Consider the following 27,964-nt stretch of genomic DNA (forward strand, 5'->3'; position numbering starts at 1 on the left):
AATCTGTCTGTGCCCTGGACCCTCGAGAATAAGACCTTCTCTGTCCTTGAGGACATCTCAGGTAAGAGAAAAAGACACATCATTTCTCATGTTTTAGATGTTTATTAAATACCAAAATGGTCTAAAGTGTCTGCATTTTGATCTAAATAAATAATACTTAAACAAAAACATCACCTGGATAGTCACTGGCTTGTATTCAAAGGCTGTGATGTAACATTTCAATAAAAGTGTATGAGATAAGGCCAAGGTTTATCCAGCGACAGCTTGAACATCAGTAATATCAGAAAGCACTTGTGGTTGGGATGCTTTGGGGTTTTTACGTAATGCTGTTTAATGCAGGAATTATCTGCCACATTCCTGCAGCTAGAAGGCCATGTTATTCCAGTCTATACACCATGGCAAGAGCACCAACAGCTTATTAAAGTTTAACTTGCGTAATACCACTCAGAGAGGGCTAATCTACTGCAAAGACTGGAAGGATTTAAGACTATGTGACTTTGCTAGTGTGATCAGTTCATTCTAGCTGTACTTATATCATTTGATTATCATATTCAGGCTTTGACACCTATAAGAGTGAGAAAGTGTAGTTAATTGCTTTTCCTTACATCAGTATAAAAAGCTGTTGAAACTTGTTACAATGTTTGTTACAATATTTGTGAGTATTAAAGTTAACACAGTGTACACAGAAAAGTTTTAAACATTAAATCAAAGCTGTCTGACAGATCTGGTGCACTATGATGGCCCATGTTGACATTACTTGAATAGTAATTAGGTTCATTTGGATGGGGTTGGGGAGCACAGCACAACCCAGGTCAGAAACAGTTTATTCAGATTTAACACAGCAGTGGTCCAAGCAGCAGTAGCAGAGTTACATACTAGAGTTTTAAAAAGTGTGTTTATTATGTAACATATTGCACCACCTTCCTTGTGTTTTATTGTAATAGTACATCTTATGTCAGACTTTAGGAAAGACTGCAAACAAACAAAATAAATATGGAATTAATATATCCTATTGCATTAAAATTGTATTAAAAAGTAAATGACACAAGTGTCTCAAAATCTAAATACAAACCCAGTTCCAAAAAGTTGAACAATAGTAAAATTCAAATACAAACTGATGGCAATGATTTATGAACTGTCTTTAACAGGTATTAATTACAAATTGCAAAAAGAGGATGTTTCATGTTTTTTAATCAAATAGATTTTTGAGAATATACACTTATTCCTAATTTGATGCCTGCAACACATTCCAAACAAGTTTAAAAACCCTCCACAAGTTTCCACTTTCCAATAGGTAACAGGTGTTGCTGTCATCGGGTATAAAATGCTTAGTCGTTTACAAGCAAGGTTAAGTCGAAGTTTTCTATTTTGAGAAAAACGTACGAGCGAATTGTCCAACAGTATAAGTATGAGAACAACATTTCTCAATTGCAAGGAATTTATGGATTTCACCATCTACAATCCATTACATTATTAAACGGTTCCGAGAGTTCAGAGAAATGTCTGTGCATAAAGGGCAAAGTCAAGAAACTAATACTGAATGCCCATGACCTTTAACCTTCCACTTTTACAACTTTATACAAACGGTGTCCTCAGTTCTCAAATTATAGAAAAAACAACAGGTGTTTTTCGGATGGTTTTGCAGCCTTGCAATTTAGAATGACTGTACAATTTACATACAAAAAAATCCAATAATATTAATTTATTGAATTACTTAAAAAGGTCTGTTTTTATTTACTTAATTTTTTAGCTGTCCAAACCTTTTCAGAACCGAGTTTGTAAAATAAACCAGATATTTTTATGTCAGTTGCTTGACTTTAAAAAAAGTCACTGTAGTTAAAAAAGGTAATTTATCTTATTGATTTTCCACACTAAGTTTTACAATCCTTTGAAATAGAGCGCATGCTGCTCTGAAATGTTGGCTGACATTGCTCACGCAATAAATCAGAAAATAAATCAGCAGGTTGTAAAAGAGTTGGGACAGGTGATGCAGGGTAAGAAGGAAATATTTTTACAAATAATAAAGTAGGCTTTGGAACAGGTGCTACGTACTATTGTAGACAATGAACTTGGCTGATCTCATCCAAGCCTCTCACTTATTTGCACAGTAAATCAAAGGTGCATGTGTCCTTGTGGTCTATTTTTGAAACATGCTTAGTTTGTTCAGGTCATTGTTATAGAGACATGCTCCTCATTGTGTTGAAAGTACTGCTCAATTTGCTACTGTGTGTTATACGACAACACAGTGAAGTTAAATGTTTATAGTGATACTAGAGGTCTTTATTATATATACTTATTATTATACTTTTATACTTCACAATTCCATGATTCACAATATCACAATTGTAGTAAACATTTCTTTTCAGGGTTATTGTGGGTCATTCAATATGCAGGGCAGAAATGCACCCTACACAGGGACCAATTCCAAAAGGAGCACACACTCATTCACACACATATACTCACTTATTCACCTACATCCAGGGTCATCTTACATTAGCCAATATACAGTACCTTCTGAATGTCGTAAGGTGGGGCAATGAAGGGAACTGAAGCACCTGGAGGGAACCAATGCTGACACCAGGAGTAGATATAAAACTCTTCACAGACAGTTACAGAAGACTAGAACTGCTTAACTATTTACTCACTCAGTCTCTTACACTTGGGGTGGGGTGGGGGGGATAAAAGTAACCTTTTTAGCTTTTGCATGTATTTGGGAGGTGGGAGGAAACTGGGGTACCTGAAAACAATCCACACAGACACAGTAGGCCATACCAAACTCCTGACTAGAGGTGAGGTCTAAACCCAGACTTTCAGGACCTTGGTGCTTTGCAGCACCCACACTACCTGCAGACTAATCTTATTTATGGCAGACCTGTTTTTTTTTTTTGTTTAACATTCATATGTATGGCATTTAGCAAATGCTTTTAACCAAAGTGACTTTCAGGGCCCTGCTCAATGGTCCAACAGTGGGAGGCGCAACCTGGCAGTGGTTGGGTTTGAGCCACTGACTTTCCGCTTACCAGTCCCGTACCTTATCTGCTGAGCTATCACTGCTCGGATTCTTGGATTCTGACCAATCCAGACAAGATAGATCATTTTATTAACCCCAGAGGAAAAATCATGTCTTTACAAATGTTTCTCACTATAATGGAGGCAGTTTGGCTTTTCTTTCCAGCCTTGACAAGAGACCATGTATTGCATAATGGGTGCATTCAAATGACACAGTCACATGACATTATAGAACATTCTACACCAGCAAACTAATAATCAGTAAAAAATAATGCAATATATTATATTATATATAATGTTTTAACTTACGCATTTTGTTGATAGTCAACACCTGTGTAAAACAGAGCTCATCATGACAGCTAAAATATAATAAAAATATAATAATATACTAAAATATTTAAACAGCAATTTTAACAATATGTCTTTCAGTATGGTAAAAATACAAATACAAATCAAAATGTAGTCAAAAGAGCATTTATAATATGGTAGGGTTTGAATCATAGGAAAACACTGACATGGAAAAGAATACAAAGGATATTAAAGGACAAATTCACTAAAGATACCTGAGTTCAGTTTAGTCCATCATAAAAAGTTTAGAAAATATAGTCACACTGCCTAGGTCAGGTCACCTTTAAACTCCAAACAATAAACTTAAAGAGCACCAGCTGTTGCTCCGATGGATGTGCAAAAATCAAAGGCTGCGACTGGATGCGATGTTTTTGGAACAACCATATCTTAACAGACTAAAACAGTCTGGAAAATCGTATTAGTCAGGTAGCATCATCCCTTACTATAACCTATGGTGATGGTGGTGTGATGTTTTGGGGATGCTTTTTAGCAGCATGGACTGGCAGTCTGGACAAGATTTAGTGAAATATGAATTGTGCAAACCAAATAAAGCCAAGCACACCTCCGAATCAACACTGAGCAGTTAAAATGAGGAAAATTTATCTCATTGTCCTGAATTTAACCAGATCGAGCATCCGTAGCTAAACCTTAAAAATGTTGTACACCCCCACTTCCTAATCAATCAGGCAAAATTGCACAAGCCAAAGAAGTGATATCAGAATTGATAATACATAGAAATTGTTTGTTTTAGTATTTTAGTGCCAGTTTAATTTTAAAAAATCAGTACATTTATTTACATTTCAGGATTCAAAAATTGGGATTTGTGGGCTAAAAAGTAGGATTGGTATCATGTATATGTATTCTGGTTGATCTTTAAATGGTAGAATATTCAGCTATTTTGCTTATTTCTAGTTTTGAAAACGTTTTTCTAACTGATTCATGTGTTTCTGCTCTCAGGAACTGTGTAATCATGTCTGATACTGAGGAAGTGGTGGAGGAAGAAGTGCAGTAAGTATAACTGTTTATCTTACCTCTATGTTATCTTTAGTATTATTCTATATTCATACTCCTATAATTATTTAATGTTTTTTTTCCTTCTGTCTGTCTTTTTCTCTATAGGGAAGAAGGTAAGAATGTTGCTGGCAAGTCAAGTTTACCTTTTAATATAAGCTACTTGATTTATAAGCTCACAATAATTACATACTGTTAGTTAATTACATAGTAAATACATATTACTTCAGCTACAGGGGTAAAATTAGTACTCATATAAAAAAACAAGTGATCCAAAATCAAGAATAACAAACTTAGTATGACCATGGATGTCCATTAGTCATATTACAAGTCACTTTATATCCTAGTAATACCCACAAAATAAGTACATTTATCTATTAGGATTTTAATGTCATGTTTTACACTTTGGTTACATTCATGACAGAACAGGTAGTTACGCTTTACACAAGTTTCATCAGTTCACAAGTTTAATGTCAAACAGTCATGGACAATTTTGTATCTCCAGTTCACCTAACTGCATGTCTTTGGACTGTGGGAGGAAACCGGAGCTCCCGGAGGAAGCCCACGCAGACACAGGGAGAACATGCAAACTCCACACAGATAGGACCCGGAACATCTTACCTGGGGATTAAACCTAGGACCTTCTTGCTGTGAGGCGACAGTGCTACCCACTTAGCCACCGTGCTGCCCAATAAGCAAATTAGATTTAAATCTTTAAAATTTTGTTTCAAAATCTTCTGTTTTTCTTAAGTATTCCATTTGTAGTCCTAATTATATATTTCATTGCCTAAATCTCTAATAAACACCAATCAAAACCATGGGCATTAAAACAAAGTGTCCCCCAACCAAAACTCCCTTTACAGCCTCCACAGTTAATATAAAGCATTTGTGAGATTGTGGTGTTACATGAGAATGCCTGGCTTAAAATTAACATTTTAATTCACCTCAAGGGTGTTTATAATTGGCTAAAATCAGACAGGGTTTCTCTTTGTTGCTGACACAGCAGATACTTCTACTATTTGGCCGAAACGCTAACATGAGTGATAGAGTATTACATGGAGTACAGTGTATTCCTATGTATGTGTTGGGCTGTTAAACAGAGGAGTCACAAGTCACAATTGTCTGACAGGGTGTGTGCAAGTTTGTGGTACTTCTTATCCTGCACTAATGTCATGCGTAAGAGAGGCATTGACAATGCAATAGAAGAAGAGGGGATTTGACATGAAGTTAAATAGATTTATTCCATGTCTGCCAATAAAGGAGATCTACATGCCATAAGTACCAGGGTGCAATGAAATTTTGTATCCAATTACTGATACGGAACTGATATGCAAGATTTTTTTTTTTTTAAATATGCTTTCTGAGACAAAAATCTTTTTAATGTTGGCGCCCATTTGCACACCAGCTTAGTATCTGCTGCAGGCACTGCCAATTATGCCCGCCAGATGGTGCCCAGCCGACCGGTGGCAACACCGAGTTTCGAACCGAGGAGTTCAGAAACTCGGTGTTGCCACCGGTCGGCTGGGCGCCGTCTGGCGGGCATAATTGGCAGTGCCTGCAGCAGATACTAATTGGCCACCGTATCTGCAGGGTGGGGGCCAGACTATGTGTGGGTGGGTGGGTCTTCATACGCTGTGTAAGGACCCTGATTGGCGAAAGAGACACCTGTGCAGAATGCAGGGACGAGAAGAGCAGGGCTGTGCACGTGTTGAAAGAGGCGTGTACAGTGACGTGCTCTTCTTGGATGCAATCAGGTATCTCTCAGCAGCGGAAGACAAAATTGAGTGTGCTAAATCGGGAGGAAAATGTGGAGAAAATGCATAACAAAAAAACTATTTAATGTTGAGTGGATCTCAATGTTCTGACTAAGGTGATATGTATTCATGCTTCTTGGTTAATTTATACCAAATTCATGTGCTGCAGTTTAACCTCTTTAAACTCCTTTACAGGTTAAAAAGTAAAAAGCTAGTAAAAGCTAGTAAAGCTAAAACCTTTTTAACACTACAAATGTACAGCTGGGTTTGCATAGAATGAATATCAGTTTTTGCTTTTGCTGCTTTTGGCTGCATTTATACTTATCCTAATTATGTCCACTCAGTGGAGGAGGAACTCACAGAAGAAGGTAAAGCTTTGCTTTTATGTGGGTTTGCTGTGAAGTGCATGTTTGTGTTCATACATTCTAACACCAATGGGTTCTTCCTCTTTAATGTGTTCAGGTAACATTTATCAGTAGGGTAACACCATTCACCCTCATTTTATGATACTCCTGTTTACTTTTTGTTGTTTTTTGACCACCTAAAATTCATGGAATAAATCCTGCCTATTTAATCTATCCCTTGACTTCTCATTTGTACAGATTAATAGTCATACGTAATATAACATTTCATTCAGAATAGAAATGCACCATCAATCTATTGTGATTGTACTGATTGCATGATGTGTACTGTGATAAAACACATTACTGAATTCTAGCAATGCACCAATTCCATTTATAATACAAAACCAATATCAAAGCTTAAAGTGTCGACCAATACCAGATACTGATCCAGTTCTGACATTCTTTTACTTACAGGGTCAACTCTGCCACTAAAAAAATAGGAGAAACAACACATGCCACATGCTGGTGCCATGTTTTAAGATTAATTGTGTTTGATTTTATGTGCAAGATCTGTGTCCTTTCAGTCAAAACCACAAGTATTTACAGTACAACAGTGGATCTGATTAAAAATATATTATGTTTCTAATCAGATTACTAAATACATCCTATGTATTGGGCCAATATTTGACACAATAATAATAATTAATATTAAATCATTGCTTCTCTAATGACTTCTCGTTTCCATGTGACATAGTTTAATGTAGTTTGTCATTTTTTTATATCAAAATTAAAACAGTGTCCTGGATGTAGGGGTTCTTTTTGGCACATAAATATTTATTGAACTCTCAGATTATTTTACACATATTAATGTGTATAGTACAGTGCGTCTCCCAAAAGTAATTAGATTTAAATAATTAAAAAATTCAAAATCCTTTATTTTTCCTCTATTTTATTTCAAATCTTCCATTTGTAGTCAATCATATTTATATATTCTATTGAATAAATCTCTGATCTCTAATAAACACCAATCAAACTGGAGGCGCCTTTCAAAACCATTTTACTGTAATAGTAAACAATACTAGTATCTACAATAAAATCAGTTATACTGTTTCCTATAATTGCTGTATTTCTTCTACATGTATTCCTAAAAACATGTAGAAGATGGATTGGCTACTCTAAACTGCCACTAGATCCCCCCAAAAAAAGAGTGCCTCAAAAAAGTCACAATATTTAGGATAATTTTCTGCCTAAAGCAATAAAACAAAATTCTATTAATAAACAATTCTTCATTTATACTGTATTTCCAGTCTAAAATTTTGGGCAACCAGCAGTAACCAACAGAAAGCCATGTGGACGTGGCTTGAATACACACAACTCACAGACAGTAACATGAGGCAGGAAACAAACCCAGGTCAACAGGACTCATTTTTCTGTACGACACCAACTGTACTGTTGACATATTCTCTGATCCAGTCTACTGATATTATATGCTGTGAACGTGTTAGATGTTTATTGACAGAACTAAAACTTGACTAAACACAGCCTCAACACATCTTTAAGATTTTGCATAGCTTGCCTGTAGAAAGTCAGTGTAATCAGTACTGGTGTTGGCTGATATTTGAAACTTTGATATATATAAATCTGTTAAATCTGTTTTTAAAATGGGATTTGGGCATTTTACTGTATTATATAAAAAGTTTTTGTATAATATTTTTGTACTGCAATTTTTTTAATGTTATTTTTTCATGATAGCGGCTCCACCTGAAGTAGAAGGTAAAGTTTTATTCATTTTAAACTTTTTACATCTATTTACATTTTACATTTTACTGTAATAATTAATTAATTAATTAATTCAATCATTCATTTTCATAAAACACATTGACTAATATATGATATTCTAACATAAGAAATCATCTTTGTAGACTCTAAATTCATTTTAATCTAATTACATTACATTACAAGCATTTAAAAAACACATTTTATGTTTTAATTAATAGCACCTGAAGATGAAGGTAATATTTCTTACTGCATACTTACACTCACCATGTTCTCATTAATATATTCCAATAGTTAATTTAATTTAATTAATTGGTGAGTTTTGGAGCTACACCGATCAGCCATAACATTAAAACCACCTCCTTGTTTCCACACTTACTGTCCATTTATCAGCTTCATTTACCATATAGAAGCACTTTGTAGTTCTACAATTACTGACTGTAGTCCATCTGTTTCTCTGCATGCTTTTTTAGCCTGCTTTCACCCTGTTCTTTAATGGTCAGGACCCCCACAGGACCACCACAGAGCAGGTATTATTTAGGTGGTGGATCATTCTCAGCACTGCAGTGACACTGACATGGTGGTGGTGTGTTAGTGTGTGTTGTGCTGGTATGAGTGGATCAGACACAGCAGCGCTGCTAGAGTTTTTAAATACCGTTTCCACTCACTGTCCATTCTATTAGACACTCCTATTTAGTTGGTCCACCTTGTAGATGTAAAGTCAGAGACTATCACTCATCTATTGCTGCTGTTTGAGTTGGTCATCTTCGAGATCTTCATCAGTGGTCACAGGACAGCGTTGCTGTGTCTGATCCACTCATACCAGCACAACACACACTAACACACCACCACCATGTCAGTGTCACTGCAGTGCTGAGAATGATCCACCACCTAAATAATACCTACTCTGTAGTGGTCCTGGGAGAGTCCTGACCATTGAAGAACAGCATGAAAGGGGTCTAACAAAGCATGCAGAGAAACAGATGGACTACAGTCAGTAATTGTAGAACTCCAAAGTGCTTCTATATGGTAAGTGGAGCTGATAAAATGGACAATGTGTGTAGAAACAACGAGGTGGTTTTAATGTTATGGCAGATCAGTGTACAAAACACTTATTAAAAAATGTATTAATTTTATTCTTTAATTATATTTACCTAAATTCTGAAACATTTTGTATCTTCACATTTTTTTACATTTATTATCAGAACCAGAAGCTGTGATAGAAGATAAACAAAAACATACTTACCTACTACAGTATTCCCATTTTCATTTCAGTCAACATGACATTTGTTTAGGCTTGAATATACACTATACTACAGAGACTTTCCATCCACAGTAGTGTGTAATGCATTACATTTTTATCCATGTTTCATGTTTTCATATCAGAACCTGAAGCAGAAGCAGAAGGTAACCTATTATTTATTTTTCTTACCTCTACATTGATTTTGTATTCTAGTTATGACTGTGTTACTGTGTTTACACCTGAACGAATTTTGGTATTTAATATTTTACTTGACGTTAATTAGAACACTAAAGCATGCTGAACTGTGGCATGTAGATCAACCAATGCTTGATTATATGTCTTGTATCTGATAATTAAATATACGAGTGTTTGGATTGATGAAGAAAGTCATCACCGGTCAGAACACTGGGTGACCACCTGATTAAAATGCTTCTAAGGGTTTTAAGGGTTGTTATATTCTGTTGTCCATCTTTGGTCTTTACAAATGCCAAACGTGTATGCAGTATTAGCTAGTATATTGCTCTTTACATAAAACGAAAATACATCATTTGTCTACATTGTATTATCGGTGTTGTATAATTTAATGTATATGTCTAAATAAAGCTCTTAAATCTGTTTATTCCAAACATTAGCTCCTGCTGAAGAGGAGGCTACAGGTATTATTTGTTTTCCTTTATTAGAATGCTTAGTACTTAGAATTGTAGTATCTATTAAGCAAGTACAATCCCAAATCAGAAAAAGTTGGGACAGCATGGAAAATGCAAATAAAATAAAAATGCAGTGTACATTACATTTACTTTGAATTGTATTTGATTGCAGACAGTTTGGACCCGAGATATTTCATGTTTTGCCTGCTCAACTTCATTTCATTTGTTAATATACCTCCATTCCTGCATTTCCTGCAACACATTCCAAAAAAAGTTGGCACAGGGCAATTTAGGGCTAGTAATGAGGTGAAAAAACTAAATACTGATGTGATTCCAAACAGGTGATGTCAACAGGTGATTGTAATCATGGTTTGGTACAAAAACAGCATCCAGGAAAGGCTGAGTCTTTGATGAGCAAAGATGGACAGAGGATCTCCAGTTTGTCAACAAATGTGTGAGAAAATGATTGGAATGCATTTGCATATTTCTCCCTCTACAGTGCATAATATCAATATTCAAGGAATCAGGAGGAATTTCAGTATGTAAAGGCCAAGGGCACAACAATACAGGCACTACAATACAGAGTTACATGCACAAATGCCACTTAAAACTTTACTGTGCTAAAAAGAAGCCTTATGTTAACCATGTCCAGAAGCGGCATCGACTTCTTTGGGCTCTGAGGCATCTAGGATGGACCATCACATAGTAGAAACGTGTATTGTGGTCAGATGAATCAGCATTCCAGGTCTTTTTTGCAAAAAATGGAAGCCGTGTGCTCCGGACCAAAGACGAAAAGGACCATCCAGACTGTTATCAGCAACAAGTCCAAAAGCCAGGGTCGGTCATGGTATGGGGCTGTGTCAGTGCCCTTGGCAAAGGTCATTTACAATTCTGTGATGGCAGCATTAATGCAGAAAAGTACAGTGAGATCTTAGAGCAACATAAGCTGCCTTTAAGACGTCATCTTTTCCAGGGACGTCCATGCATTTTTTAACAAGACAATGCAAAACCACATGCTGCACACATTACAAAGGCATGGCTGTGGAAGAAGAGGGTACGGGTACTGGACTGGCCTGCCTGCAGTCCTGACCTGTCCCCAATAGAGAATTTTGAGAGGAAAAATGCGACAACGACAACCCCGTACTGTTGCACAGCTTAAGACGTGTTTGCAGGAAGAATGAGACAAAATAAAAGCTGAAACATTAAATCACTTGGTATCCTTGGTGCCAACACGTCTTTTAAGTGTGGTGAAAAGGAATGGTAAATGCTTTACCATCCCAACTTTTTTTGGAATGTGTTGCAGGCCTGAAATGCAGGAATGGATGTTTATTAATAAATAAAATATGAAACAGATAAAACATTAAATATCTCAGGTTTATCCTGTCTGCAATCAAATAAACGTCAAAGTAAATGTAAGAAACTGGTTTTTTTATTATTTGCATTTTCCATGTTGTCCCAACTTTTTCTGATTTGGGGTTGTAGATATGCTTGCTATGTTCAATTTAACTATAATCCAAATGCTAATATTAATACCAATGCTTATGTCATCTCTTGTTTAGATGAAACGAAACCGAAGCCAAAGTAAGATTTATTGAATTATTGAACTTTGACCTACTGCTTCACTTATATAAACTGTTCATTTAAAAAGAAATATCTGATTAAAACCTTTTTAGGATGTTCATGCCAAATATTGCGGCTCCAAAGATCCCAGAGGGAGACAAGGTGGACTTTGATGTGAGTTTTTCTTTGCCCTTCATATATATAGATTCCTAAAGCTAAATATGTAGAGTCAAAGAGTCAAAAGTGAGACATTTCTATGAGACATGATGCCTTGGCAACTTTGGAATCTGGATGATTTCTACTTCTACTTTTTTTTGTGACCGAATGGTAACACTCAAAGCCTTAAATATTGTGCCATATCCTTGCCCTTTGCCACAATAGCAGAAGTCCACAAACATCCATGAATTTATGCATTTTTTTCTCCTGACTATGGGTGTGTTCAAAAACCTAATGAGCTGCCTTGCTGTCTTACTGCCTACATAGGCAGCTGCCTAAGTATTTACATTTACATTTTCAGCATTTAGCAGACGCTTTTTATCCAAAGCGACTTACACAATGAGCAATTGAGGGTTAAGCCCCTTGCTCAGGGACCCAACAGTGGCAACTTGGTGGTGGCGGGGCTTAAACCGGCAACCTTCTGTTTACTAGTCCAGTACCTTAACCACTGAGCTATCACTAGAGTAGAGAGGATTCTAATAAGTCATTGACTTATAAGTTATTCGAACGCACTACTCAGACAGTGATTTCATCAGTTTTCACTAACTAAGCTAACACAGTTAGCTTCTTGCCATTTAAACCAATGGGATGGGGTGGCACAACGCACTAGCATGTCAAGTAACATCTTCCTCCGTGTACCGAAAACGGTTAAATTCGCTGACAAGCCCGAATCTGCAAATAAATAACATCAGTAATAATTTATTTACGTTGGAAAATAACTCAGCTTCGTTTCTCCGCACCGTCCGCCATGTTTTTTAATTTTTCTGTGAGAAAAGTTGTGCCGCATGAATGCTGGGATTGCCTTCACCGCTAAGGCAGCATCGGATGCTCACTCGTTCTTGAGTCAAAATAGCATTGAAATTTTAAGATATCTTATTAGTGAGCATATTAAGGCATCTAGGATTTCGAACAGTCTACTTCTCGGGAGCTCGCAAAGGATGACGTAAAATGCTGTTTATGTAGAGAGCTCCCTAGGTTTTCGAACACACACCATAAAGAGTAAATGTAAGCCCTTATAGACCCAGAGTGTGCCTTTCCAAACTATGTCTTATTAATTCAAAATGCAAAAAGTGGACCCCAATGAATTTCTGGACTCAATGATGGTCTAGAATACTTAAGTCTAGAAGTCTTAAAATAATTAGGGCAAGGAAGATCTACCTGGTCAACCCCCCCCCCCCCCCCCCCCCCCCCCATTTTCTCCCCTAATCAAGTCGTATCCAATTACCAATTTCACCTGCACGAGGCAAGTTCATATGCGGATCAGCTTTGTGCACAGAGAGCCACATCCTGATCAGCATTATTCCCCAACTCTGTGCAGGCATCAGAGGTCGTAATTGCACCAGTTATGAGGAACCCTGGTCCGGCTTTCCCATCCCTGAACAACAGCCAATCATTGTTCATGTGGTCGCCCAGCCCAGACGTATGGCAGAGCTGAGATTCGATACGATGTATTCGAAATCCCAGCTTTTGTGCGCTAGCGTATTTTACCGCTGCGCCACCTGAGCGACCTGGTCACATTTTTAATATATATTTTTACTCTCAGAGGTGATAGCTGAATTTCAGCTATATATGACCTTTTTCACTATTTTTGCTAACTACAGTACATACAGTAGGTTATAACAGATTGGAAGTGTAAAACACATGTAGTGGATTATATGCCCAAAAAAAATACCACTTCAGCCACAAAATAATATATAATATACACCGATCAGCCATAACATTAAAACCACCTTTGTTTCTACACTCACTGTCCATTTTATCAGCTCCACTTACCATATAGAAGCACTTTGTAGTTCTACAATTACTGACTGTAGTCCATCTGTTTCTTTACATACTTTTTTAGCCTGCTTTCACCCTGTTCTCCCACCACCTAAATAATACCTACTCTGTAGTGGTCCTGTGGGGTTCATGACCATTGAAGAACAGCATGAAAAAGGGCTAACAAAGCATGCAGAGAAACAGATGGACTACAGTCAGTAATTGTAGAACTACAAAGTGCTTTTATATGGTAAGTGGAGCTGATAAAATGGACAGTGAGTGTAGAAACAAGGAGGTGGTTTCAATGTTATGGCTGATCGGTGTATAATATAATAATTTATGATTATTTTCTAATGTAATAAAGTAAAATAACATTTATGTAATTCTGTAAGTGACCCCAAAATTGATGTCAACTTAAATCCTCACAGTTGTAATAATGTGTGAAACTCTACAACAGGACATTCACAGGAAGCGTCAGGACAAGGATTTCGCTGAGCTGCAGTCCCTGATCGAGGCTCATTTCGTCCAGAGGAAGAAGGATGAAGAGGAGCTCATTGCTCTGGTCAACAGGATTGTAAGTCACTATAAGTGTTGTACAAGTCCCACAGCAATTAAGCCCCAATTTATCATTCTAATTAGAAGCTGACTGCTCAACTGAACTGGCACTGTGTGCAGGAGAAGCGTCGTGGCGAGAGAGCCGAACAGCACAGGATCCGTGCAGAGAAAGAGAAGGAAAGACAGGCCCGTCTGGCGGTGAGCGACTCCGCTTCCAGTCAATCATTCAGTAATCGTGTATGTTTAGAAGAAAAAAACTACTAAAAGAGAGCTAACTTTGAAAATGGGCAAATTCATTAACTGTACAGGAGGAGAAGGAGAGGAGAGAGCAAGAGGAACAGAGGAAGAAGCAAGATGATGATGCCAAGAAGAAGAAAGCTCTCACCAACATGACACACCAGTATGGTGGAATCCAACAGAAGGTCAGAACTTAAATAAGAGCAAATTAGAGTAATTTGTATGTTTTTAAATACATTCGTACTGTTTCTAGCTCGGCTAAGGCTAAGCGGCCACATGAACAACGATTGGCCTGTTGTTCAGATATGGGTGGGACCAAGCCGGATAGGGTCTCTCACTCATGACTGGTGCAATTACAACCTCTGCTGGCTGATTGATGGCGCCTGCACAGAGATGAGAAAAGAGTGCTCTCAGGGTGTGTCTCTCCGTACACAATGCTGAGCTGCACTACACTCGTCAAAGTGTAGGTGATAAGATGCATACGGCATGCTGCCCACGTGTCGGAGGGGGCGTGGGTTAGCTTCGTTCTCCTCAATCAGAGGCCCTTTACACAATCCGATCACTTTGCACAAACACATGGCAAGAGGAATGGAATCGCAACACAGCCAACAAACTTTATGAAATCAAGCCACAACTTGACAGAACCCCTACCCATTATCCAATGAAAAGACACGACCAAACGATTTTAACAAGATGCCGTATAGGACATTCAGCCTTGACTCACAGACACCTTCTCTTGGGGGAAGATGCGCCAAACTGCCAGTACTGTGGATCACAGTTATCAATAAAACATATCCTGACAGAATGCCAAGCCATCGACAATAGCAGAAAAACATATTACAAAGACACTAATATGAAAGATCTCTTCCAACACAATAATGCACAAAAAATACTTAATTTCTTGAATTATCTAAAAATAAAAAACCAAATATAGTACATCAATTTTGATTTAACTTAAACTTGGTTTTTGAACCCACATCTAATGCCATGTACAGTGTATCACAAAAGTGAGTACACCCCTCACATTTCTGCAAATATTTCATTATATCTTTTCATGGGACAACACTATAGACATGAAACTTGGATATAACTTAGAGTAGTCAGTGTACAGCTTGTATAGCAGTGTAGATTTACTGTCTTCTGAAAATAACTCAACACACAGCCATTAATGTCTAAATAGCTGGCAACATAAGTGAGTACACCCCACAGTGAACATGTCCAATTTGTGCCCAAATGTGTCGTTGTCCCTCCCTGGTGTCATGTGTCAAGGTCCCAGGTGTAAATGGGGAGCAGGGCTGTTAAATTTGGTGTTTTGGGTACAATTCTCTCATACTGGCCACTGGATATTCAACATGGCACCTCATGGCAAAGAACTCTCTTGAGGATGTGAGAAATAGAATTGTTGCTCTCCACAAAGATGGCCTGGGCTATAAGAAGATTGCTAACACCCTGAAACTGAGCTACAGCATGGTGGCCAAGGTCATACAGCGGTTTTCCAGGACAGGTTCCACTCGGAACAGGCTTCGCCAGGGTCGACCAAAGAAGTTGAGTCCACGTGTTCGGCGTCATATCCAGAGGTTGGCTTTAAAAAATAGACACATGAGTGCTGCCAGCATTGCTGCAGAGGTTGAAGACGTGGGAGGTCAGCCTGTCAGTGCTCAGACCATACGCCGCACACTACATCAACTCGGTCTGCATGGTCGTCATCCCAGAAGGAAGCTGACGCACAAGAAAGCCCGCAAACAGTTTGCTGAAGACAAGCAGTCCAAGAACATGGATTACTGGAATGCCCTGTGGTCTGACGAGACCAAGATAAACTTGTTTGGCTCAGATGGTGTCCAGCATGTGTGGCGGCGCCCTGGTGAGAAGTATTAAGACAACTGTATCTTGCCTACAGTCAAGCATGGTGGTGGTAGCATCATGGTCTTGGGCTGCATGAGTGTTGCTGGCACTGGGGAGCTGCAGTTCATTGAGGGAAACATGAATTCCAACATGTACTGTGACATTCTGAAACAGAGCATGATCCCCTCCATTCGAAAACTGGGCCTCATGGCAGCTTTCCAACAGGATAACGACCCCAAACACAACCTCCAAGATGACAACTGCCTTGCTGAGGAAGCTGAAGGTAAAGGTGATGGACTAAACCCAATTGAGCACCTGTGGCGCATCCTCAAGTGGAAGGTGGAGGAGTTCAAGGTGTCTAACATCCACCAGCTCCGTGATGTCATCATGGAGGAGTGGAAGAGGATTCCAGTAGCAACCTGTGCAGCTCTGGTGAATTCCATGCCCAGGAGGGTTAAGGCAGTGCTGGATAATAATGGTGGTCACACAAAATATTGACACTTTGGGCACAATTTGGACATGTTCACTGTGGGGTGTACTCACTTATGTTGCCATCCATTTAGACATTAATGGCTGTGTGTTGAGTTATTTTCAGAAGACAGTAAATCTACACTGCTATACAAGTTGTACACTGACTACTCTAAGTTATATCCAAGTTTTATTTCTATAGTGTTGTCCCATGAAAAGATATAATAAAATATTTGCAGAAATGTGAGGGGTGTACTCACTTTTGTGATACACTGTACATAGCCAAATTGAGCTGGAATGGCAATAAACAAAAACAAACAAAAACCTCAATCAGAGCAGGAATCCGCATTGGTGGAGAGGAAGCATGACGCAATCGGGCAATTGCTAAAAAGGGAGAAAAAGGGGAGAAAATGCATAAAGAAAATTTAAGAATACAACAAGTATAATAATAAGCCTTTAACATATTTCTTGAACAACATTTCAAAATTAGCACCACAAAAAATAAAGACAAATTAGTTATTATTACTATTATTAATAATGATATATTGGGGGTCGCTCAGGTGGCGTAGCAGTAAAACACACTAACACACTAGAGCTGACATTACGAACTCGTCGCTTTAAAACTTAGCTCTGCCATCGGGCTGGGCTGAGCGGCTACATGAACAACGATTGTCTTGTTGTTCATACAGGGCGGGAAGCCGGATAGGGACCTCATAACTGATGCAATTACGACCTCTGCTGGCTGATTGATGGCGCCTGCACAGAGACGAGGAATAATGCGTTGATCAGGGTGTGGCTCTCCGTACACAAAGCTGATCCGCATTTGAACTCGCTTCGTGCAGGTGAAAAGATGCACACATGTCGGAGGGGGTGTGTGACAGTCTCGCTCTCCTCAATCAGCAGTGGGGATCAGCATTAGTAGAGAGGAAGCGTAATGCAATCGGGTAATTGGATATGACTAGATTGGAAGGATAATTGGGAAAAATGCATTCGTTGTCTGTTAAAGTGTACAATCCATTTATTAAAATTAAAGTCTGGATGCTTGATGGGGCTACTTCTTACTTTAATAGTACCTGTCCATCAGTGCATCAGCTGGGGCGACGAAATGTGGGATACAACACAAATGATTCATGCTGTTGAATCAATGCATTATTTAACCTTTTAAACTTAATGTTAAACTGTTTGCCAAAGCTAAAAGGGCCTTTACTGTTACTTAGTTACCAGTTGTTATATCTAACAGAACATTTTTCAACATTAGATTTCTGGTCAGAATAAGCTGTTACATAAAGCCCCCTTTTCATTACACGGTACCCTGCAGTACAATCTGGTATGCATCTAAATCCAGAATTATTGGTACCGTCCCTAATGTGTTGTCAGTTTGCTTTTGTACAATTTATTCTGAGAGCTAATACTGGCAGGTCCGGCTTACCAGAATTACTGCATGCACACTCTGGACAGGACGCAAATCCCTTGTGGAACCTCGGCCACCCTCTCAGTTATAGACAATCATGTTTGTATGTAGATGCCTGATTGTCTGATAGCACTGCTGGGGATTGGAACCCTGGATCCCTGTGGTAGTTCCTTGGACAATTGACAGCTGCGCCACCCAAACGCCCTGAAGGTTTCTTTGTGGTGTTTAATTTTCTAAAGAATTTAATGTTTATCTTGACACTGCTGTAATGAGAAATGTATTGTAGGGTAGTTTTAAATATGACGCTTGTATTGTCTTACTCCTTTGCCGATTCTTTTAACTAGTCAACAACCTGCAATGTTTCTTGTTCCACCCACACAGCTTTGGTATACTTTGGTCCCTGATCAAGGAGGGTAACCAAATTTAGCATGGGTACTTACATACAGGATGGGTCACCTGTCAATCTAAATAACCTTTCTTAACTTTTTTCAAGCAACCCACATTTTGTCCATGATTTTTACCGTGACCCAGGCAATACATCAAAACACATCAAATTCATCAAAACAAAACACAAAACAAAATGTACTTAATTAATGAAAATTGTGGCAATCTGGTCCCACTGTGATTTAAAAGGTGTAACGTAAAGCCTCCACAAGGGGGCGTTCGTGTATAAGTAAATTTTTTTTGTGCCTGTTAAAATTAGTTTACTTAATTATCATTATTTTTCTCTTTGTTTGAAAAACCCTGCCATAGGGTACCATGTGGAAAAGGGGCATTAGATATAGTAATGAATGATGTTACTCTCAGAGATTAGCTTAAATAAACCAGGGGTCCCCATACTTTCATGGCTTGAGATCTACTATTTCATCCGACAGGTCATCGCGATCTAATTTTTAAGGTTGGCCTTATCATTTTTCAAAAAAGCTTTGAAGCTTTTTTAAATGCACTTCGGTTGCCTATATTGATATTCAGCTTTACAGGGCAAGCAACTGAAAAATCACACTAACTTTATTCTGATTTGCACTGAATGGTGTCAGCCAGGTTTATGTAGTCTGGACAGTAGCTGTCTTCCAAGTGTTCATTAGTAAGGGTGGACCGATATTTAGATTTCATTATTATTGTGTGGGAAAAGGCTGATTCACACAAATAGGTTGATCCAAAAATGCTGTTAAATATGTGGCACATTTTTATATGTTTGGATATTTTTCCTCAGCCAGCAACAGAGGCCCTTTACTTCATATAAATGTCAGATTGCAGGGTTAAAATTTCTCCGTCAGCTTCTTCCATGTATGAATGATACAGCATCTTTGCAGTGTTCTTGCCCGAATCGATTTGTTCAATCGTTTTTGGTTTCTTTGTGCTTGGTTGCGCACTTATCTTCACAAACAGTGTAGGTTACAAAAGGAAAAATGCAAAAATGGTGCAAACTGGCTACTGATGAATGAAAACTTTTTAGATTTGCAGTGCTTTAGGCGGGCTGAGGCATAGCTATGGTGACAAACTGCAAATTAAAGAAATGGTGGCCACAATTCATGTCAAACACATTGACCTGTTTGAATGAGGAGCGATCTACCAGCGTGCACTGTGCGATCAACTGGTAGATCGCGATTGACGTATTGGGCACCCGTGATATAAGCCATTTCTATATTTCTATGATTATGGTCACAAAAGATGACTATGCAAATATCTAAAACATTTAATAAGTGCTTCATATCATTATAGAAACCACAGAAAAACGTTAATACTAGAGACACAATGATGGAATTTATTACACCCTTGTCTCAACTGTCCAATCTTCAGACTACTAAATCATCGTTTTACATTTCACACGATTAATCGTAGCACTTTTTTGTTATAACAACACAGCTACAGAATCGCTAGATTAAAGTCGATGATAATTTGGTGGTCCTCATTTTGTGTGTATACCGCCATCTAGTGTATTGATGCCCCCATTTGACTTCTGTTAAAGCATACACTGATCAGCCATAACATTAAAACCACCTCCTTGTTTCTACACTCACTGTCCATTTTATCAGCTCCACTTACCATATAGAAGCACTTTGTAGTTCTACAATTACTGACTGTAGTCCATCTGTTTCTCTACATACTTTGTTAGCCCCCTTTCATGCTGTTCTTTAATGGTCAGGACTCTCACAGGACCACCACAGAGCAGGTATTATTTAGGTGGTGGATCATTCTCAGCACTGCAGTGACACTGACATGGTGGTGGTGTGTTAGTGTGTGTTGTGCTGGTATGAGTGGATCAGACACAGCAATGCTGATGGAGTTTTTAAACACCTCACTGTCACTGCTGGACTGAGAATAGTCCACCAATCAAAAATATCCAGCCAAAAGCCCCCCGTGAGCAGCATCCTGTGACCACTGACGAAGGTCTAGAAGATGACCAACTCAAACAGCAGCAATAGATGAGCGATCGTCTCTGACTTTACATCTACAAGGTGAACCAACTAGGTAAGAGTGTCTAATAGAGTGGACAGTGAGTGGACACGGTATTTAAAAACTCCAGCAGCACTGCTGTGTCTGATCCACTCATACCAGCACAACACACACTAATACACCACCACCATGTTAGTGTCACTGCAGTGCTGAGAATCATCCACCACCCAAATAATACCTGCTTTGTGGTGGTCATGTGGGGGAAATTGATGGACTACAGACAGTAATTGTAGAACTACAAAGTGCTTCTATATGGTAAGTGGAGCTGATAAAATGGACAGTGTGTGTAGAAACAAGGAGGTGGCTTAATGTTATGGCTGATCAGTGTATTTAAACAATTGGGATTAGTCAGTCAGTCACTGAAAACGTTTCTTTGATGTTAACAACAAAAACACTTAAATATGGTTCATTTCAGTTCTCAGATCAATTAAATATCATTTTCATTAAGTTTCCTAAGTCTGAAATACTGCAGAATTTGCCCTCAAACTTCCAAAGCTTTTGATTTTAAATTGATGTCAGATATGTTCTTGATTATTCTTTTCCTTTTTCTTTAAAGCAGCCAATTCATCTTATTCCGTGTTTTGTTTCTGACAGATGGAGGGTCGTAAAGGGGCGAAGAAACAGACTGAGAGAGAGAAGAAGAAAAAGATTTTGGCTGAAAGGAGGAAGCCACTCAACATCGACCATCTGTCTGAGGACAAACTGAAGTAAGTCATTGCTCTCTGACATTCAGTGCATCATAACATTCATGCCTGCGTGATACCAACTCCCTCTGGCACATACACGAACTCACAAATTGCCATCAAGTGCCCTTAGATCAAGTTTGAGATTTGAAACTGTCTGAGTGTGTTATTTCGTTTCACAGAGAGAAGGCCAATGAGCTGTGGCAGTGGATGATGGAGCTGGAGGCTGAGAAGTTTGACCTCGGTGAGAAACTCAAGAGACAGAAGTACGATGTAAGTGCCCCAACAATCTCAATTTGTGTGACCTACATTAAAAGGATACCTGAACCCATATTATGATGGAGAGATGATAAATCTTGACAAGTTTATATAGTCGGTAAAGCCATGTATGAATTAATCAAAGGAAAACTCTGCATTTTTTTCAACATTGTCTCTATTTACCACATTTAAGGAATGTGCAAGAACTGCAAACATTTTAACACATTACATTGTAGTGAGAAAAGAACAAAAGAGATTCAAACTGAAAATTCACTGAGAGGCAGTTGTTAAATTCTGTCCTAATTAAATTAAATAAGCAAATGTATAATGCTAATTTAAAAAGACAAAAGTTACTTTTACCATTCAATATTAACTATACTATACTGTTTTCACGCAAAACCATTATCAACACCATTGTGTTCACATAGTCACGTTCTATCTAAATAATTAAAACTAAGTCAGGGCTGCATTTTTTTATTGCAACCCCAAATCAGAAAAAGTTGGGACAGCATGGAAAATGCAAATAATAAAAAAAAACACAGAGTTTCTTACATTTACTTTGACATTTATTTTATTGCAGACAGGATAAACCTGAGATATTTCATGTTTTGTCTGCTCAACTTCATTTCATTTATTAGTAAACATCCATTCCTGCTGGCACAGTAAAGCATTTACTACACTGTAATGTTGCCATTCCTTTTCACCACACTTAAAAGACGTTTTGGCACCGAGGATACCAAGTGATTTAGTGTTTCAGCTTTTATTTTGTCCCATTCTTGCTGCAAACACGTCTTAAGATGTGCAGCAGTACGGGGTCGTCGTTGTCGCATTTTTTGTTTCAAAATTCTCCACACATTCTCTAATGGGGACAGGTCAGGACTGGGGGGGGTTTCATGAATTTTAGTCACTTGTGTTTAAAGCCTTCTTTGCTCTATTTGCATTAAGGATCAAGGACTGCAAATAAGGTATGTAAGAGCTCTGTAACAGAAAGTAGTTGATGTTTTTATCCAATCACATTACTCCTCTTTGCTTTAGAAGAGGATTTTCATACATTAAAGTCTGCAAGTTTGGTTTAAGTTACCCCCGGAACCTTGTCTATAAGTCTGATAATAGGCCGGCAAGCCTGGGAGCACACCTTGATTTGAAAAACTCATTTGACATACCCAGTAATAATATTAAACTCAGTTTCAAAGCAGGCCTAGGTCCAGAGGAATGTGTAAGTGTAAATAACCTCTTAGGATCCCAACTTTTAAAGCATGTATGTATCATAATAAGCAAGGATTATACTCCGAGTTTACAGCAAGGTAATAAAAAGTTTGTCACTTGATAGATGGGGAAGGTTGTTAGTATGCAGACTTAAAATATGTGGTGTATAAATCAATTTTGGTGGCTGGATTTTAGTGGATTTTCAGTACCTGCATGCATTCTTTGCATTTAAGTATGAAGTACATGAAGTACAGGTTCTCTCTTTACAGTAAGCCCCTGCTCTAAACAAGAGCGAGATCAAGGGTATAAGCAGCTGAATTGAGTTTTCTCTGGCGGGTTGCTGGACATACTGTCCGTGATGGGGTGAATGGCTCAGAGATATGGGAAGAGCTCAGAGTAGAACCTGGGCTTCTTTGCTTGCCCTGTTGCCATCGCGACCCTGGAATGAATAAGCGGAGAAGTTGATGATGATAATGATGATAATTAAGCGCCTGTCTAAAATTGTCACTTACTTGCAGATCACACTTCTCCAGTCCCGAATCAATGAACAGCAAAAGTTGTAAGTAAATGGTTGTGAGGAAGGTGACCTCACTGTTGTGTAGCTTGCTATCAGTAACTGGTCAGACTTATCTTGGGTCTGGAGGCTCGCTCTTTTGCTCAGTTGTGGCTGCAGGTCAAAGGCAGGTGACTGGCAGGGTTTGGTCAGAGGCTGCTTTCATACGGACGTCCCTGGATTCACAGGTTTCTCTTTGCTGCACTCAGTAGTATGTGTTTTTTTGTGCTCAGCAAGGCTTCCATATGTGTTCCTTACAGATCACTCAGCTTCTGGCTCGAGTCAGGGATCACCAGAGGTAAGTACACTGTGCCACACTGGTCACTTTCTCCTAGTGCCAAAGGGTCCTGGACTGGCAGAAATGTTCTTGCCATTATTACTGTGAATTACTGTGACACCTTTAATTATTAAATTCATGTGTTTCAGCTATAACAATTGCTAACAGGTGTAGTAAATCAATTAATAAAGGGTTATATGATTCCACCTTTAGGGAAGGCCCTTTCCTGTTCTAGCATGACTGTGTCCCTGTGCATAAAGCAAGGTCCAGAAAGACATAAAGAGAAAAGCTTGGTTTTAATAAACTCCAGTGGCCTGCACAGAGCCCTGACCTCACCGAACAGCTTTGGAATGAACTAGAACATCAACTGAGGCTTTCTTAGCCAACATCAGTGCCCAGCCATACAAATCCTCTTTTGACAGAATGAGCACACATTCCCACAGACATACTTCAAAGTCTTGTAAGAAGCCTTCTCAGGAAAGTGGCTGTTGTTATAGCTGAAAAAAATCACATAGAGGTCACTCTATTTTAATACCATTTGTTTTTGAAAGTGGGTGTCCAACAAACTCATGGTCAGCATGGTCGGGTGTCCAACTACTTTTGGCCATATAGTGTATGTAGTTTTATTCAGTTAAAAAATGATGCAATGAACTTAATGGACCAGACCCTTTGGGACTTCCAGATGCCAGCGGGTGCGAGCTTTGAGCATGTCATCCAGCTCAATCCTGTAACCTAACTGGCATCAAGGTGAAAGATCATTAGGATCCCTGAATTTGATCCTAATAAGACCAGTTTAGTGGCTCTCTTACCTGGCATACTTTCTTCCTAAACATCTAGACAGGGTCTTTTTAGCACATAGTCCTTATCCTAAGACAATTTTGGTAAGTCTAGCAATTGGATTTGTTGTTTGGTCAGAGGTAAGGTCCCTTCCAATGGAACGGTGAGTTGGTACAGTAGGTACAATAAAAATAAAAACAGAAAGCAGAATGAAAGTATAGTACAATATAATACAGTACATTTTTAAAACATTGATTATATCCTTTGTACTATTATAAGTCAAATAGATTAGCAAATCACTGCTGTCTGTTTTTATTTACATCTTTCTTATTATTTGGAATTAGATTTGTAGATGTGTGCTTTTTTGAATATATGGATTATACTTATTTTGCATGCATACACTGGGAATGGGTTTGGGATTTTTTGTTGTTTTTGTTATTTGGGTGTCAACTAATCCTAATGCATGATGTACGTTTACATTTTCAACTCTTTTTTTCATTTGTTTTACTTACTCAAATTTTTAGTTTTTGTTTGTTTGTTTATTAGGATTTTAACGTCATGTTTACACATTTGGTTCATCAGTTCACAAATTTAATGGACCACTTCACTTTCCACCTCACTTGCACATCTTTGGACTGTGGGAGGAAACCGGAGCTCTCTGAGAAAACCCACGCAGACACAGGGAGAACATGCAAACTCCACACAGAAAGGACTCGGACCGCCCCACCTGGGAATCGAACCCAGGACCTCCTTTTAGTTTATGTAAAACACCAGTAAATACTATTGCTGGTCATATTATTAGGTATCCCTATGTCACCTAGAGTGCACATACAGTGTATCACAAAAGTGAGTACACCCCTCACATTTCTGCAAATATTTTATTATATCTTTTCATGGGACAACACTATAGAAATAAAACTTGGATATAACTTAGAGTAGTCAGTGTACAGCTTGTATAGCAGTGTAGATTTACTGTCTTCTGAAAATAACTCAACACACAGCCATTAATGTCTAAATAGCTGCAACATAAGTGAGTACACCCCACAGTGAACATGTCCAAATTGTGCCCAAAGTGTCAATATTTTGTGTGACCACCATTATTATCCAGCACTGCCTTAACCCTCCTGGGCATGGAATTCACCAGAGCTGCACAGGTTGCTACTGGAATCCTCTTCCACTCATCCATGATGACATCACGGAGCTGGTGGATGTTAGACACCTTGAACTCCTCCACCTTCCACTTGAGGATGCGCCACAGGTGCTCAATTGGGTTTAGTCCATCACCTTTACCTTCAGCTTCCTCAGCAAGGCAGTTGTCATCTTGGAGGTTGTGTTTGGGGTCGTTATCCTGTTGGAAAACTGCCATGAGGCCCAGTTTTCGAAGGGAAGGGATCATGCTCTGTTTCTGAATGTCACAGTAAATGTTGGAATTCATGTTTCCCTCAATGAACTGCAGCTCCCCAGTGCCAGCAACACTCATGCAGCCCAAGACCATGATGCTACCACCACCATGCTTGACTGTAGGCAAGATACAGTTGTCTTGGTACTTCTCACCAGGGCGCCGCCACACATGCTGGACACCATCTGAGCCAAACAAGTTTATCTTGGTCTCGTCAGACCACAGGGCATTCCAGTAATCCATGTTCTCGGACTGCTTGTCTTCAGCAAACTGTTTGCGGGCTTTCTTGTGCGTCAGCTTCCTTCTGGGATGACGACCATGCAGACCGAGTTGATGCAGTGTGCGGCGTATGGTCTGAGCACTGACAGGCTGACCTCCCACGTCTTCAACCTCTGCAGCAATGCTGGCAGCACTCATGTGTCTATTTTTTAAAGCCAACCTCTGGATATGACGCTGAACACGTGGACTCAACTTCTTTGGTCGACCCTGGCGAAGCCTGTTCCGAGTGGAACCTGTCCTGGAAAACCGCTGTATGACCTTGGCCACCATGCTGTAGCTCAGTTTCAGGGTGTTAGCAATCTTCTTATAGCCCAGGCCATCTTTGTGGAGAGCAACAATTCTATTTCTCACATCCTCAGAGAGTTCTTTGCCATGAGGTGCCATGTTGAATATCCAGTGGCCAGTATGAGAGAATTGTACCCAAAACACCAAATTTAACAGCCCTGCTCCCCATTTACACCTGGGACCTTGACACATGACACCAGGGAGGGACAACGACACATTTGGGCACAATTTGGACATGTTCACTGTGGGGTGTACTCACTTATGTTGCCAGCTATTTAGACATTAATGGCTGTGTGTTGAGTTATTTTCAGAAGACAGTAAATCTACACTGCTATACAAGCTGTACACTGACTACTCTAAGTTATATCCAAGTTTCATGTCTATAGTGTTGTCCCATGAAAAGATATAATGAAATATCTGCAGAAATGTGAGGGGTGTACTCACTTTTGTGATACACTGTATATACTAAGTATCTAATACATTGGTAAATGCTTCTAGGTACAAGTAATCTGTGCTTTATAAACTCGCAACTATGTGATTATGAGATATCAGTAACTATTTAAATCTGTGAAACAAATGACCTTTGATTTAGATTGCAAGACACCAATGGATTATGGATTGGAATTAATTAGTTGTCAAAAAGTATTTTTTGGAGGTTTTGATGAACTGCTATAAAAACCGCTCTAATTCTAATTCTACTTCACACTAAAATTAAGACTTTATTAATGCAGACATCTGCTATACCCTATATGCTACAATGTATGCAGTGAAACAATTAGAGGTGCACAAACTAAATATAATAGTACAGTAGTGTGTGATTTAGAACACACTGCTTTGATTGCCGTTGTAAAATTCGAGCTCTGTCTTTTGGACAATTCAAACCTTTTGCTTACATTGTTATAAGTTGTGGTTTCCACCCACCTTTCAGCCAAAAGCACCCAACTGATTTCGGCAGCCCTTATGTAATACAAACACAAGTAAACAATCATTTGTCCATTTTTTAGTTTTTTGTTTTTTATATATTATATTATAAAATATTGTGATCATATACTATCAATGTTCAGACATAACACAAAGATTTATGTATTTATTTATTTTATTTAAAAGATTTGGCTGTTCCTCTTTAAAATGTTTCTCATTTAAGTTGGTAGATGAAGTCCACAGAGACTTTATTAAAAAAGATTTTACATTAAATGACTGTATATTGTGATGACTTTCTTTTCAGTGCCAAAGGCCGTGGCAAGGGCAAGATGGGCGGCAGGCTGAGATAAACACGCATCAACCCAAGGTGTACCAGGAGCCCAGGAGACTAAATCTGTATTATCTGAAAGCATTTGAATATAATTACATATCTCTGTATTGTTTGATTGTACGTGTAGCACATAAAGACAGTAAAAAGCTTTTTGTTGTTGTAATGACTTTGTTGTGGCATTTGTTTCTTTCTTATTTTGCAGTGTCATGTTACATTACACTAAATTTACTATTAGATATATATGTATTTAATTATGTGGCCAGTTAACAAGACAAAGATTCGAAAGAGATCTGACGGTATGCGAGATTTTAAAGGAATAGGAGGCATCTGAAATAGGAGTTTCAGTTAGGCCAAAAGAT

At 38.6% G+C, this 27,964-nt stretch overlaps 1 protein-coding gene across 3 annotated transcripts; it reads left to right on the plus strand.

Moving 5' to 3' along the window:
- On the plus strand, positions 1-27,768 carry tnnt2e (troponin T2e, cardiac). 3 transcript variants are annotated; one of them, XM_062996252.1, is made up of 13 exons: positions 1-61; positions 4,315-4,365; positions 4,477-4,484; positions 10,118-10,141; positions 11,692-11,713; positions 11,806-11,866; positions 14,124-14,240; positions 14,342-14,419; positions 14,530-14,643; positions 21,231-21,343; positions 21,502-21,592; positions 23,302-23,342; positions 27,579-27,719. In XM_062996252.1, the coding sequence occupies exons 2-13, from the start codon at positions 4,328-4,330 to the stop codon at positions 27,622-27,624; spliced, it is 753 nt and encodes a 250-aa protein (XP_062852322.1). In that variant the 5' UTR covers positions 1-61; positions 4,315-4,327; the 3' UTR covers positions 27,625-27,719. The 3 variants fall into 3 exon arrangements, with proteins under 3 accessions (XP_062852322.1, XP_062852307.1, XP_062852315.1); XM_062996237.1 differs by lacking the exons at positions 1-61; positions 4,315-4,365; positions 4,477-4,484 and adding exons at positions 8,145-8,239; positions 9,629-9,649 and having other exon boundaries at positions 27,579-27,768; XM_062996245.1 differs by lacking the exons at positions 1-61; positions 4,315-4,365; positions 4,477-4,484; positions 23,302-23,342 and adding exons at positions 8,172-8,239; positions 9,629-9,649; positions 23,597-23,634 and having other exon boundaries at positions 27,579-27,768.
- Positions 27,769-27,964: the final 196 nt, after the last annotated feature.

This window comes from Trichomycterus rosablanca, chromosome 1 (assembly GCF_030014385.1).
Source record: "Trichomycterus rosablanca isolate fTriRos1 chromosome 1, fTriRos1.hap1, whole genome shotgun sequence".
NCBI lineage: Eukaryota > Metazoa > Chordata > Actinopteri > Siluriformes > Trichomycteridae > Trichomycterus > Trichomycterus rosablanca.

Bases quoted from the DNA above. Each gene is read 5' to 3' on its own strand.
- tnnt2e (XM_062996237.1), top strand. From the start codon at position 8,212: ATGATAGCGGCTCCACCTGAAGTAGAAG. The intron at 11,714-11,805 runs GTAAGATTTATT...AAACCTTTTTAG, and splicing joins GAAACGAAACCGAAGCCAAA to GATGTTCATGCCAAATATTG. The intron at 14,420-14,529 runs GTGAGCGACTCC...TTAACTGTACAG, and splicing joins AAAGACAGGCCCGTCTGGCG to GAGGAGAAGGAGAGGAGAGA.